Source organism: Puntigrus tetrazona, chromosome 10 (genome assembly GCF_018831695.1).
Source record: "Puntigrus tetrazona isolate hp1 chromosome 10, ASM1883169v1, whole genome shotgun sequence".
NCBI classification, from domain to species: Eukaryota; Metazoa; Chordata; class Actinopteri; order Cypriniformes; family Cyprinidae; genus Puntigrus; species Puntigrus tetrazona.
Window position 1 is genome coordinate 10,444,863 of NC_056708.1, and position 12,197 is coordinate 10,457,059.

The 12,197-nt window shown below is 38.3% G+C and overlaps 1 protein-coding gene across 1 annotated transcript in view; it reads left to right on the plus strand.

Annotated features, from left to right (window-relative positions):
- cxadr (CXADR Ig-like cell adhesion molecule) overlaps nucleotides 1-12,197 on the plus strand; it is a 35,756-nt gene that overhangs the window by 20,217 nt on the left and 3,342 nt on the right. Inside the window, exons 2-6 of the mRNA XM_043250434.1 lie at nucleotides 46-215; nucleotides 7,098-7,302; nucleotides 10,786-10,941; nucleotides 11,034-11,156; nucleotides 11,357-11,495. Coding sequence (XP_043106369.1) covers nucleotides 46-215; nucleotides 7,098-7,302; nucleotides 10,786-10,941; nucleotides 11,034-11,156; nucleotides 11,357-11,495 — 793 coding nt within the window. The remainder of the gene's footprint in view (nucleotides 1-45; nucleotides 216-7,097; nucleotides 7,303-10,785; nucleotides 10,942-11,033; nucleotides 11,157-11,356; nucleotides 11,496-12,197) is intronic.

The following is a 12,197-nucleotide window of genomic DNA, read 5'->3' on the forward strand; positions in this document are numbered from 1 at the left end:
CTCATTACTGTTTGAAAGCGTAATTTTTTTTTTTGCTCTTCTCAGGCCCAGCCTGTGGACTACAGATCACTTCCACTAGCCCCACGTCCATTGAGAAAGCCAGTGGCGAGACTGTGAAGCTGGACTGTCAGTTTACTCTCGCTGCTGAGGATTCTGGGCCTTTGGACATTGAGTGGAGCCTGCAGCCTTCTGACAACCAGAAAGAAGAGAAAGTGGTGAGTAGACTTGTGTGTCAGGTTATGAGATAAGGTTAGCGTCTCTGTGAAATAGACTGTCTCTTTATGTGCTTGGGGAAAACATATTTGATGTCTGCATTATTCAGAAACCTCTGGGAGGTTCAGTTTGACTTTGTCCCTTGTGCTCCATTGCCTCTCTTCCTGTCACAAGTTCTTGTTTTCAGTAAAAACACGAACTCTCAGAACAAGTTTGACTGCCTCTGTTGTGCGAAGCGGCACAGTAACATTCCTACTGCACAGTCATTAACAAACATACTTGTACACAGAGTTCTAGCAACATGAGAATCTAACCAATCACAAGCTATATGATTTTTCATTTGGTGTTCTCACACAAGCAGCTCACAATCTGGTAGTTTCAATGTCATAGGTTCGAACAACGTCTTGGCATCTATGTGCCTAGGTCACTAAAACATGCAGTTGATCTATTGTAAGCCCCTACTCTTGAACGCAGATCAGCCAATGGCAGTCAAGTATCAATCTCTTTTTAGGTTTCGTTGCCGTAGAGAAACAAATGGAAGATATGAAGCTCATGCCAGTCGATGGTGTTTATGCTATAAAAATAATGTGCCTGTGATACTTGTAACACGGACTCAAGATATTCTGAGATTATTATTTTACTTCATTTCCTGAATACAAACAAAGCAGAACAAATATGTCCCTAAGCATTCAACCCCAAATCCAAATGAAGACAAGAATGTTAATTTTCTGATTGTTATACGCTCATCTTGTGCTTTAGCACAGTGTGTCTGGCTAAAACTAGCTAACATTTAAAGCTAGTGATTCCATGATAGCTAATATATGACTGTTCTCATATTTTGGACAGTGTAGGTCAAAAACATTTAAACGAAGGTCTACATTTTACTGTCTCTTCACTGGTTAAATGTACGTTAATTTAATCGTACCCTGCGATACATGAACAGTGTTGATTCTTCATGTTGTCATCTGTGATTGTGATGATTTTTAATTTAAATATTATATATATTTTATTTTAAATATATTCCACTGAAGGATTTATAAAATATAATTGCCATTTGGTGGCATTCTGTGCCCAAAATTGTGCAAAAACATCAATGGAGGTTTTTAAACAGCAAGAGCAACTCTGTTTGTTTGTCTGAGGAGCAACAGTAACTAAGGGAGGGCGGGGCTTACTAATAGGTCAATTGGCAATGCAAAATCTTATGCTCAAACTTGTAATTAGAAGCTCTTATAAACTGGCTGTTTGCTATGGTCTTGTATTAAAATGAAAAGTTTCATTGATTTTTAACAATAATATTTCATTCTTAATTTCTAAAAAAATGTTAAGTGTTCTAATTTAATTAAAAATAAAGCTTTTTCAAATAATTTATCAGATTTTTTGTTACACAAATATAACTATAGTTATATTTATTGTATTTATATTATATATATATATATATATATATTATTTATTTATTTATTTATATTTTTTTGGTCATTAATTTATAAAAGTATTTTTGGCTAGGATTTTTTACAGTTTGATAAACGTCAATATTTAGTGAGCATCCCATTTAAGATCTGTTTAGAAGTCAAGTATTGGAGGTATTTATGTGTGAATGTCCTAGAAGGTTGACCTTCCATTATACATTCTACCTGCTTTGATCTGCAGTGAGCAGGTGCCGGTTTGTGGGCTCCACATCTGTCAGAGGGAAACGCAGCACACCACATTGAATGTGTCGCGTTTTAGTCCTCCACAATTGCTCCCTGGATGGATGTGTGTGTGACTTTACATTTAAGAGTCTAGCTTTTGTCACATGGATGTGGATTTTAATTTTATTGGATTTGGCAAGTTAGTTGATTGACTGATAGTTATCGATGTTTTGGGTGTATGTTTCTAAGAGCTTGCAATTCCTGTGTCCGCAATGATACTGTCTCTGTAATATATACCATAAAGTGCCTCTCACTTCTTACAAAAGGCTGAGTTTTGCCCCAACACTGGACTTGCAGGTAGAGTAAACGGGCCAAATATATGTGTGCTTGTCTGCTGCAACCCCTGCATGCAGAGATTACCTCATACTCTTTCTCTCTAGAGATTATGCATTTAGCTGGGGACAGAATTGGGTCAGGAGCCCTCAATGGTCGATCTCTCTTTGGTATCCTTGCACCTTTCTTCCTATCTCTCTCTCAAACACATGCTCTCTCTCTACTCCATCTTTTTTCTTTTCGAAGCTCCTTCATTTCTTCTGTCGTTCTACACCTAATTTTTCATTCTATTTTTATCGTTCTCCCTTTCTCCTCACATTTCTGTTCCCCTCAATTGCTCAGTTTGCTGTTTGCTGGGTCGTCCTCATGGGTGTAGACCTGCACTCTTTCCCCCTCTGTTCTGCCAGGCTTAGCCCCAGGACATGAAATTTGTCTTTGACCCACTTCATTGTTTTTAATGGTTTATAAGAAGTTGAAGGTTGGATATGGGCTACTTCAATTTTTGTGTATGTGTTTTGGGAGAAATTCCTAACATTTATTGTGCCCCAGTTCTTTATGCTTTTTTTTCCCCACAGCTTTATGCTCTTGATTTGGTAACTATTTTTACAGTATCTAGCTACATAGTTATTGGTAGCTCTAAAATATATTTGATTTTTTTTTTTTTGTATGATTCAATTCTGATCAACAACTCTATACATAAGAGATGGGTTAATATACATAAGTCACAATAAAGACATGTATAGATTTAAATGCAAATATTTGTAACAATATACATTTTCTGTTTATCAATCAATCAATCAATCAATCATTTTTATTTATATAGCGCTTTTAACAACACAGGTTGCATCAAAGCACTGTACAGTATAATGACAGGGATATATAGTGACGAGAGTGACCAATTTCTTATTAAATGCAGAGACGGTCTCTGTAGTCAATTCAACGATAGTCACTAGAAGTTAAGTGTCCCCAACCAAGCAAGCCAGAGGCGACAGCGGCAAGGAAACAAAACCCCATGCATATAGAATGGAGAAAAAAAAACCTTGGGAGAAACCAGACTCAGTTGGGGTCAGTTCTCCTCTGACCGGACGCCCAGCACTTAACCTCCAGTTCAATTTTAAACGCAGCTGTGTCAGATAGTGTAAATGACTTAGTGTGTGCGTGTGTGCATCAGGATCTGGTGATCTGTCGACGGGCGCATCTAGGTTTTCTGGTCTCTGATGAACATAATCTCTGGGTGCTGATCCACCATCTAGTCTGGATACAAACTGTGAAAACAGATTGAGAAAGAAACAGGACTAATATTAGCGTAGATGCCATTCTTTTTACGATGTCACAAGTACATCGTATTTTAGGAGTAGTGTTCCCGGTTCCAGCAAATCTAAGTAATGCAGCCTAAAAATCCTTTAACGGATTTGAATAATAAAAGGTGTGTTGGTGTGTTATGTGTAGGCTAAGTTAAAAAGATGTGTCTTTAATCTAGATTTATACTGGCAGAGTGTGTCTGCTTCCCGAACAGAGTTAGGGAGATTGTTCCAGAGTTTAGGTGCTAGATAGGAAAATGATCTGCCGCCCGCAGTTGATTTTGATATTCTAGGTATTATCAAATGGCCAGAGTTTTGAGAACGCAGCGGACGGTGCAGGACTATAATGTGATAAGAGCTCGCTCAAGTATTGAGGAGCTAAACCATTCAGGGCTTTATAGGTAATTAATAGGATTTTAAAATCTATTCGATGTTTGATAGGAGCCAGTGCAGTGTTGACAGAACTGGGCTAATGTGATCATACTTCCTAGTTCTAGTAAGGACTCTGGCTGCTGCGTTTTGGACTAGCTGAAGTTTGTTTATAAGCGTGCAGAACAACCACCCAATAAAGCATTGCAATAATCTAACCTTGAGGTCATAAACGCATGAATTAATATTTCTGCATTAGAGGTTGAAAGCATAGGTCGTAATTTAGATATATTTTTAAGATGGAAAAACGCAGTTTTACAGATGCTAGAAACATGATTTTCAAAGGAAAGATTGCGGTCAAACAGCACACCTAGGTTCCTAACTGATGATGAAGAATTAACAGAGCAGCCATCAAGTGATAGGCTGTGTTCTAGATTATTATATGTGGGGTTTTTAGGTCCAATTATTAGCACCTCTGTTTTTTCAGAATTTAACATTAAGAAGTTACTCATCATCCAGCTTTTTATATCGACTATGCATTCTGTTAGATTCTCAATTTGGTGTGTATCACCAGGCTGCGCTGAAATATAGAGCTGAGTATCATCAGCATAGCAGTGAAAATTTATCAATTATTTATTATTTATTATTTATCAAATAATCATGAAATAAAATGCATCATGGTTTCCACAAATATATTAACCAGGGTAACTGTTTTAAATTTTTTTAATTCTTCCTTCACTGATTGGCCTTGAAAAGCTACTAAATGAGAGAAAAAAATGAAAGGAGTTAGGAGTTATAAACAAAGAGCAACTGACTTGTCAGTGTTGATCTTAGACGTCCCTTCTTTTTCATCTCCCATATGATCCAAAATTAAAGAGGGCTTGACACTATACACAAACACACAAGGTTTCCTTTTGAAGGAAAATACATTTTTCTCCTGTATTCAACAACAGTTCTCTTTTTTTATTTATTCATTTTTTTGAGTGCAAGGACTGAAACAATGATTCAACCTTGAATGCAGAACCTAATTTCCAATGATTGTATTCATTGTGAAGGTCTTTGGGACACAGTGAAGCATGAATGATTCTCTTGTTTGTGAGACGCTGTTGACAAGTTGACGAATTCCATACCAAACTGCATTGGTCATTAGTGTTAGCATTATATTGAAGAATGGATGGGAATTGGGGTTGACGCTCACTGTATATGCATTGTGGCTCCATAATCTCTTACACTGCACCTGCAATTGCACAATAGGCAATGCCATGCTGTGATTTGAGTCTGAGAGTGACAATGGCAAATGCAAAACAAAAGGATTATTTAGAAAATAGAAGTAATCATGCAGTGATTTTCTCATTGCTTTTTTACATATAAAAAAGAAAATAGTTTTGTATGACCCCAGTTGCTGTTTTGGCATAGACTGGAAAATGTGAGTTTTGACTTCATCTGTATATGTGAGTCCAAGAAGAAGGTGTTTAGTTCATTTGAATAATTTAATTAAACATAATTTACCATGTATGTTTTAACCATCTGCAACTGTAAAAAAAAAATGCTTACACATAGTGCATAAATAACATTTTAGTTAACTAGAATCTATAAAATTTAAAGATATTTGAGAAAAATGGCAACTGGCAAGCCACTGCATTTGTAAATACAGATTACAAGCAAATTTTTGTTGGACCAGGAATATGCATTTAAAGAAGTTAAATAAGGTACTTTTTAGTACTGTATTAATATAAAGGCTGGGATAGTTGGCATGCTCTAGTTTCCAGTAGCAGATACTGTGGGTCAGAGCAGCATCTGTGTTTGTGCAGTGAGGTTAGACACTGATGTAGACAGGCAGGCCTACAGAAACTGCCTGGGCTGTAAAGCAGACTGATCTCCAACACAGGTGACTCAGTGCTACTTTGCATTTCAAACAAGCCTGATGTGGCCCTGGAGGAAGTGCACATACCTAAAGGCATGTTCATACACACTCAGGTGTAAACAAGATGCACAAGTAAACATATGCACACTTTGATTTTAACACACTGTGTCCTTGACTTGTAGATGACGGTGAAACTGACCCCATCCGTAGTGAAGACCAACTATTGTTAGTGTACAAAGTCGTGAACAAAAATAGCATATCTTTTCTTCTGTGTTGTAACATTAAGTTTTACAGATTAAAAAAAAACATGTATGACCGGAATTTGGATCAGTTGTTTCTGATTTTAATTTTGTATCTTGTGTTCTCTGCCTTGTGCAGACTTTTAGACTTTTGGAATTGACGTATGTTATAGTGCCTGTGTGTTGCTTTAGGCAGTTGTCCTTTTTTTTTTTTTTTTTTTTTTTATCCCTTTTTTATTACATTGCAGTTATTATGTTGGACATGGAGTGATTTATAGACATTGTTGTCTGTTTCCTTGAAATCCTGTTGGCAGACTCCAGGTGGCATGGATTAGGCCTGCTTACTAAGTGGTAATTTGAACAAGATGCTGTTAGATTCTGCAGATGTTTGGATGCAAGAATAAGAATGAGGGAGAGATCTTGCTTTGCCCCCATCATTTTTATTTTTTTTTTTTCCCTCTCTTTCCTTCTCCCGTCTCCTGAATATTGTCTGATACATTCATTAGGATTCTAAGTGTCTCCAAGCTCTTGCTCCATTGCCCTGAGGTGCGTTCTCAGGACTGCTGCGCAGGAAGCAAGACGCCACGGGAGGCCATAGCCCCTCCGTCGTCATGGAAATGAAGTAGTGGGGATGGGGTCTGTTAAATGGATCCCATATTTTCCCTCCATGGGTGACAAGCGTCTGTATGTCGTTAGCTGTGTTTGTACTAAGCGCGTGCGTCTTTTAACCAGAAACAGACCTGCACTATCCCTTTAAAAAAATTTGCATTTTGAGAGAGAATCATGTACTGATGACCATCTCATTTAAAATAAGTCATCTGGTGACACAAGGTCTTACAAGTAGCCTTACAAGAATACTACTGTTTTAGGTTGTAGCATTGAAAAGGCAAATAATTAACTTGTGCTGAAGGACATTGAAAGAGCACTGTATTTGTTGTTGTTGTTGTTCAACTGATTTTCTAAAGCAGAAAAATTAGGCTTTAATCTAAATGTGATCTTTAGTTTGACTGCTCACTGATGCATACATTTCAGTTTAACAAATGCTGGTGGGAAAAAGTGCAATGTTGAGTAACATTTCACCAATACATGAGTTTCGTTTACTAAAACATGATTCTCTTGTTGTTTTGTCATCTCTCATTCCTTCCCACAGGTGATTGTGTACTCGGGTGACAGGGCTTTTGAACACTACTATGACCCTCTTAAAGGAAGAGTTCACTTCAACTCCCCTGACCCTAAAAACGGTGATGCCTCCATGAACATCATGGGCCTGAAAGCCACAGACACGGGAACCTATCAGTGCAAGGTGAAGAAGGTTCCTGGTATCAGCAGCAGGAAATTCCTCTTAACTGTCATGGGTGAGTGGAAAAAGTGGAATTTACAAGCTTATCTCTATCTAATCTCCAACCCTGTCTATACAAAGACTTTGTATAGAAGCCAAGAAACACACTCCATTTATTTTATTTAATTTTATTTTATTTTCTTCTGTAAAAGTGAGCTATAAAACTTAAGAGAAAGTCCTTTAGTAACAATGTATTGGTCTGGACCTTAAATGCACAATAGTTTGATTTCACAGGCCCTCTGACATGCCTTTCAAGGTCTACATTGATCGATGTCAACAGCAAGTGTGACATTAGCGCTGCTTCGTGTGTGAAATATCACCTGTTCCTTGTTGTGTTGACTAGTGCCAACACAGACACGCCCTAGGCAAACATACACGCCAAACAAGGCCATCAGAAGCAACTCTCCAAACATTATGACTGTGACGTCACTTTCCGAAACTCTGTAACCGCACAACCGAGATGTGTATTTGCATTGCTGATGCATGAATAGCAATAGCTGTAAGATTAACATTAAAAGAACAGGAAAAAGGAACAGGAAAAAAATTTCAGTAGAGGTGAAATCCAGTATTAAATGGGCCATCCACCAAGTGATCTGCTTGGTGTGCTAATATGTTGGTAGCTGAAAATTTTATTTATTATGATTTAAGATCATAAGATTTTGTAAAACTTTCTGCAACATTGAAATCAATTCAGAATACTGCTGATTTCAGAGGTTATTTTAAATTGTAATAATTTGTAACAATAATACTGTTTTACTGTATTTTTGATCAAATAAGTGTATTTTATATTAGTTACCTTTTTATTTAAGTGTTCAATTTTTGTTTGTTTTGTTTTAGTATCAGAATCTTTGTAGTTCAGTGGTATTGACCAAAGACAAAGTAGTGAGAGTGGTAGATTGATCAGTGTCAGTTCATGAACCAGCGATTGGTTAGGCAAAAGACTTTATTGGACTTAAAGTCCACTAATTTATTAAAGTCAAGGACTGTTTGGCAAGAGCCGACCCAGTGATTGGAGGTGGACCACAGTAAGACAGATGGAAGGACACAGATTGGTTGTGCTCTCAGCAGTTGATGAATGCAGCTGTTCTCTCTTTGCCTGTTCCCTTCATTGTCCACCCTCATCCTATCGCTGATGACCGCGGGGACTCTGTACCTGCATTCAGAGCAGATGCTGTCTGGCTGCGTGCGTGTGTTCCTTACTAAACGCGTCTCCATCAGAGATAGCAGTCCAAGGGCATTCACTTGAAGGGGCTGTGCATGTGCTACATTGCCACCTCGGAGAGACACTGCTCTGCTCTAGTGATGCAGAAACGGAGAAACACAGAGCAAATGTGTTCTATACCAGACAACTTTATGTAGGTTAGGGACAGTTTATGCTTGTAGTTAAACTATAGAGCAGATGCCTGCAAACCCTTTATAGTATTATACTGTTATTCTTTTTGTGTATATTTTGAATTGGCTTTTATTTTTGTAATTTTATTTTTTATGTGTGTATTGTCTTTCCTAGGTTTTTAATGTATTTTTTTAATAGTTCTATTTATTTTTTGCATTTACTTGTCATTTTAGCTTTTTTTTTTATACTGATTATAACCTAATCACATTTATGTATACAATTTGTTACAGTTTAGCAGTTAGTACAATTTCAGTTTTCTTACTACTTACTCAGAATTCTTACTTTTTCCTGAATTTCTATTGGAAATTCTTCAAAATAGCAAGTTTATTATGCGTTTATTGTCCCAGTAATTTATTTTTTAAACATTGGAATGTTTTAAAATGTTAAACACATCTCAAATTTTTCACAGACTGAATGAAGCTGTCTGCATATTGTTGATGCCATCAGTACTTTTTCAAGATTAGGTGGAAAAAGTAAATTCATCTTTTCCCAGACAGCAGAAAATAAAAATGCCTGACCTTTTACTTTTCACGCCTTTATGCGTCTGTAGTTGCATCGGGCAGTTTGACTTTTTCGTTCTTGCTTTTCTTCTCGCCTTTATATGACCAGTCAAGTGTGATCACCTCAGAATACCGACATGCCTTGGTCACACTGCTAAGCTGTAAAGCAACTTCATCTTATAGAAAATGTCTAATAATATTAATAATAGCCAACAGTTTTTCTCGAAGTAACGGTCAGTTTGGGGGTTTGGTTTAAGCATGTGCATTAGTCAGTCTACACCTTGATTTCTCACGCCCACCTGTCCATCGCCACACATTTAATTTCTCCGTCAGAGGAAGCTGCTGTGCTCTGACCCCTCATCCTATTAAATTGCTGTTCAGTCCTTCCTGCTGTTAATCCTCACGTCTCTAAGCCTCTGTCCCAGCAGCCCCAGAGATCTGTTTTTACAGCTTCTATTATCAAACGATGATGTCGATGGAGATTCAAATGCCAACACCCTGCCCAAGGTTGGGAGGAATCGCAGAGAGCAACTATTGACATTCTTCTGTCTGTCTTGCCCTCTGTATCTTTATTCTTTATTCGACTCTCTCACTCTTATTCTGTCTCTTTGCCCTTCTTACGTGGGGCTCTGTATCTGGTTTTAATTTGAAGTTTTGTTTGTCTTTGAATTCTTGTGTCATCTCCTGCCAAGCGAGGAGGGGTTCTGTTTGTGCAAGCTTTGGTTTCTACACAGAGCTCCCTATGTTCTCCGTCCTCCCCCCATTCAATCCCTCACTATCTTTCCACATCTATATCCCTCCCTCCTTTGCTTATATACATAGATTTCACCCACTTTCCCTGCTGTTTTTAATGCACATCTCTTTAGAAAACACATGCTGTCTATCTTAAAATACCCAGCCACTTTCCCACCCTCTTATTCTGCTTTTGTTCGCTCTCTTATCTCAAAGAATGTTGACACCCACTGCGCTCTGATTTTAATTAAGTTGATTGACAGCACCTGTAATAGCAGCAGCTGTATCCATTACTGTGATCATGGCTTCCTATGCTGTGATTAGTTATGATGCAGTGAGAACGAATATGGGTGGAGTGTGAAAGAAGGGCCCCGGGGACTTGTCCTTTATGTCCGTGATGCACCATGTGCGAGATGGGAGATGATATTTGAGCTTTTTAGCTGGTCGGAGTGGAATGATATTTTCCTCATTGAGATAGTCTAAAGTGGTGGTATCGTACATAAACCTTTTATGTACTCATATGTACTATGTAGTTTCATTTGCACAAGACAGTATACACTTTGTACAGAAGTGTTCAGAAATCTTTAGCATGATATCCTGTATTAGTTTTATGCCTTTGAGTGTTTCTTTAATTTATGTTCTTAATACTACTAATGATTAATAAAATATTATTGAAATGTTATTCATGAACCGTTAATTTCACCATGTGATTTGAACAATTATTATTGGTGACTGATAAGTCTGCAAATTGGAATAGCACAAATGTAGCATTTATACATGATACTGCTGGGCCTTTTAGTAGTTTTAAACTCTTTTTTTTTTTTTTTTTTTTTTTTCCCCCATTGATCTCATCTTCCCGTTTCCTCTCCCACAGTGCGCCCCTCTAAGCCCAGATGTTATGCTGAAGGTCAGACTTATGCAGGGAAAGATATGGTGTTGAGGTGTAGTTCTGTGGAGGGCACACAACCACTGCAGTACATTTGGGAAAGAACCACAGGCAATAAACTGCTACCGCCCCTGGCAGTGCTGGGTAAGTTCCTTGACTCATGTACCTTGACATTTTTTTTTTTTTACAATTTTGATAATCTGTCATAACTGTCAGATGTCTGCTGCTGTGCACAGATCCGGTCGGAGGCACCATGAGTCTGAGGAACGCGACTGAGGCAGCTTCAGGAACATACAAATGCATCGCTAAAAACCGTGTTGGAACAGAAGAGTGTTTGGTGGAGGTCAATGTCACACAACGTGAGTCTCAATAAGTCTGCATATTCCTCTTTTAACATTTTAAAATGGCAAAGTCTGAATTTCAGCCATTATCTAAGGTGTTGCATCTATGTCTCTCTCTCATTGTGTGATTACATTGATGTTGTGAATGGACTCATGGATAATGCATTAAACTCTAAACTCGTTTATCTCAAAGTATCTCTCTCTCTGGCCCTTTGCAGCCCCTAACACAGCCGGCGTCATCGCAGGTGTCGTTATCTGCATTCTGCTGGTTCTCATTCTTCTCGCCCTCCTCCTCTTCTGCTGCTGCCGTGCTCGCAACAAGAAGAAGTACGAGAAGGAGATAGCCTATGAGATCAGGTACTACAGACGCTTGACACTAATTCTATGTGAATCTTTTCCAAGAAGACCACAATAAATCATATAAATAAGGAGTTCTTTTGAAAACACCTGTTAGGCTGATGATGCAATGGGCAACTTTTTGAGCTTGTTGCTTGGATATGGGTAACTGGATAATTCTATACGGATAATTTAGATCAGTATTGGGCCCTGTCTCTCACCTGATTGACCATTTAAAGCAATATTTCCTACTGTTGCTCGGCAACACAGCTTAAAAAATTATCATCATTATCAGTGTATCATGCACCTTAGTGTAGTTCACGCAGAAATGCACTGAATTATAAGAACACCTGCTTCTCTCAATGAAAATGCTGGCTGGAGCGAAAGGAACTAAAAGAACAAAAATGAAAGAGAAAGGGAGCTCTCGGCCCAGATGCCATTTAGTACATGTCATTGTCCCTATTACTGTATGATTCACTCAGCCTCTTCATCCAATCACAGACATCCCCAGTGCTCACCGATGACCAAACAAAGCTGATCGCCAGCGAAACTGACTAGTGATGCCGTCACTCTTCCCCTCTTACCCCTTTTGTCTTCAAATGAAAGGCTGGTGTAATCAGTTCTGTGCGTTTGTTTGTTCAGTCGATTCCTGCTCTGTCAATGCCTCCCTCTCTCGCTCCCCCAACCTATTGAAATGGCATTCCTCTCTGTGAAGGGGCAGGC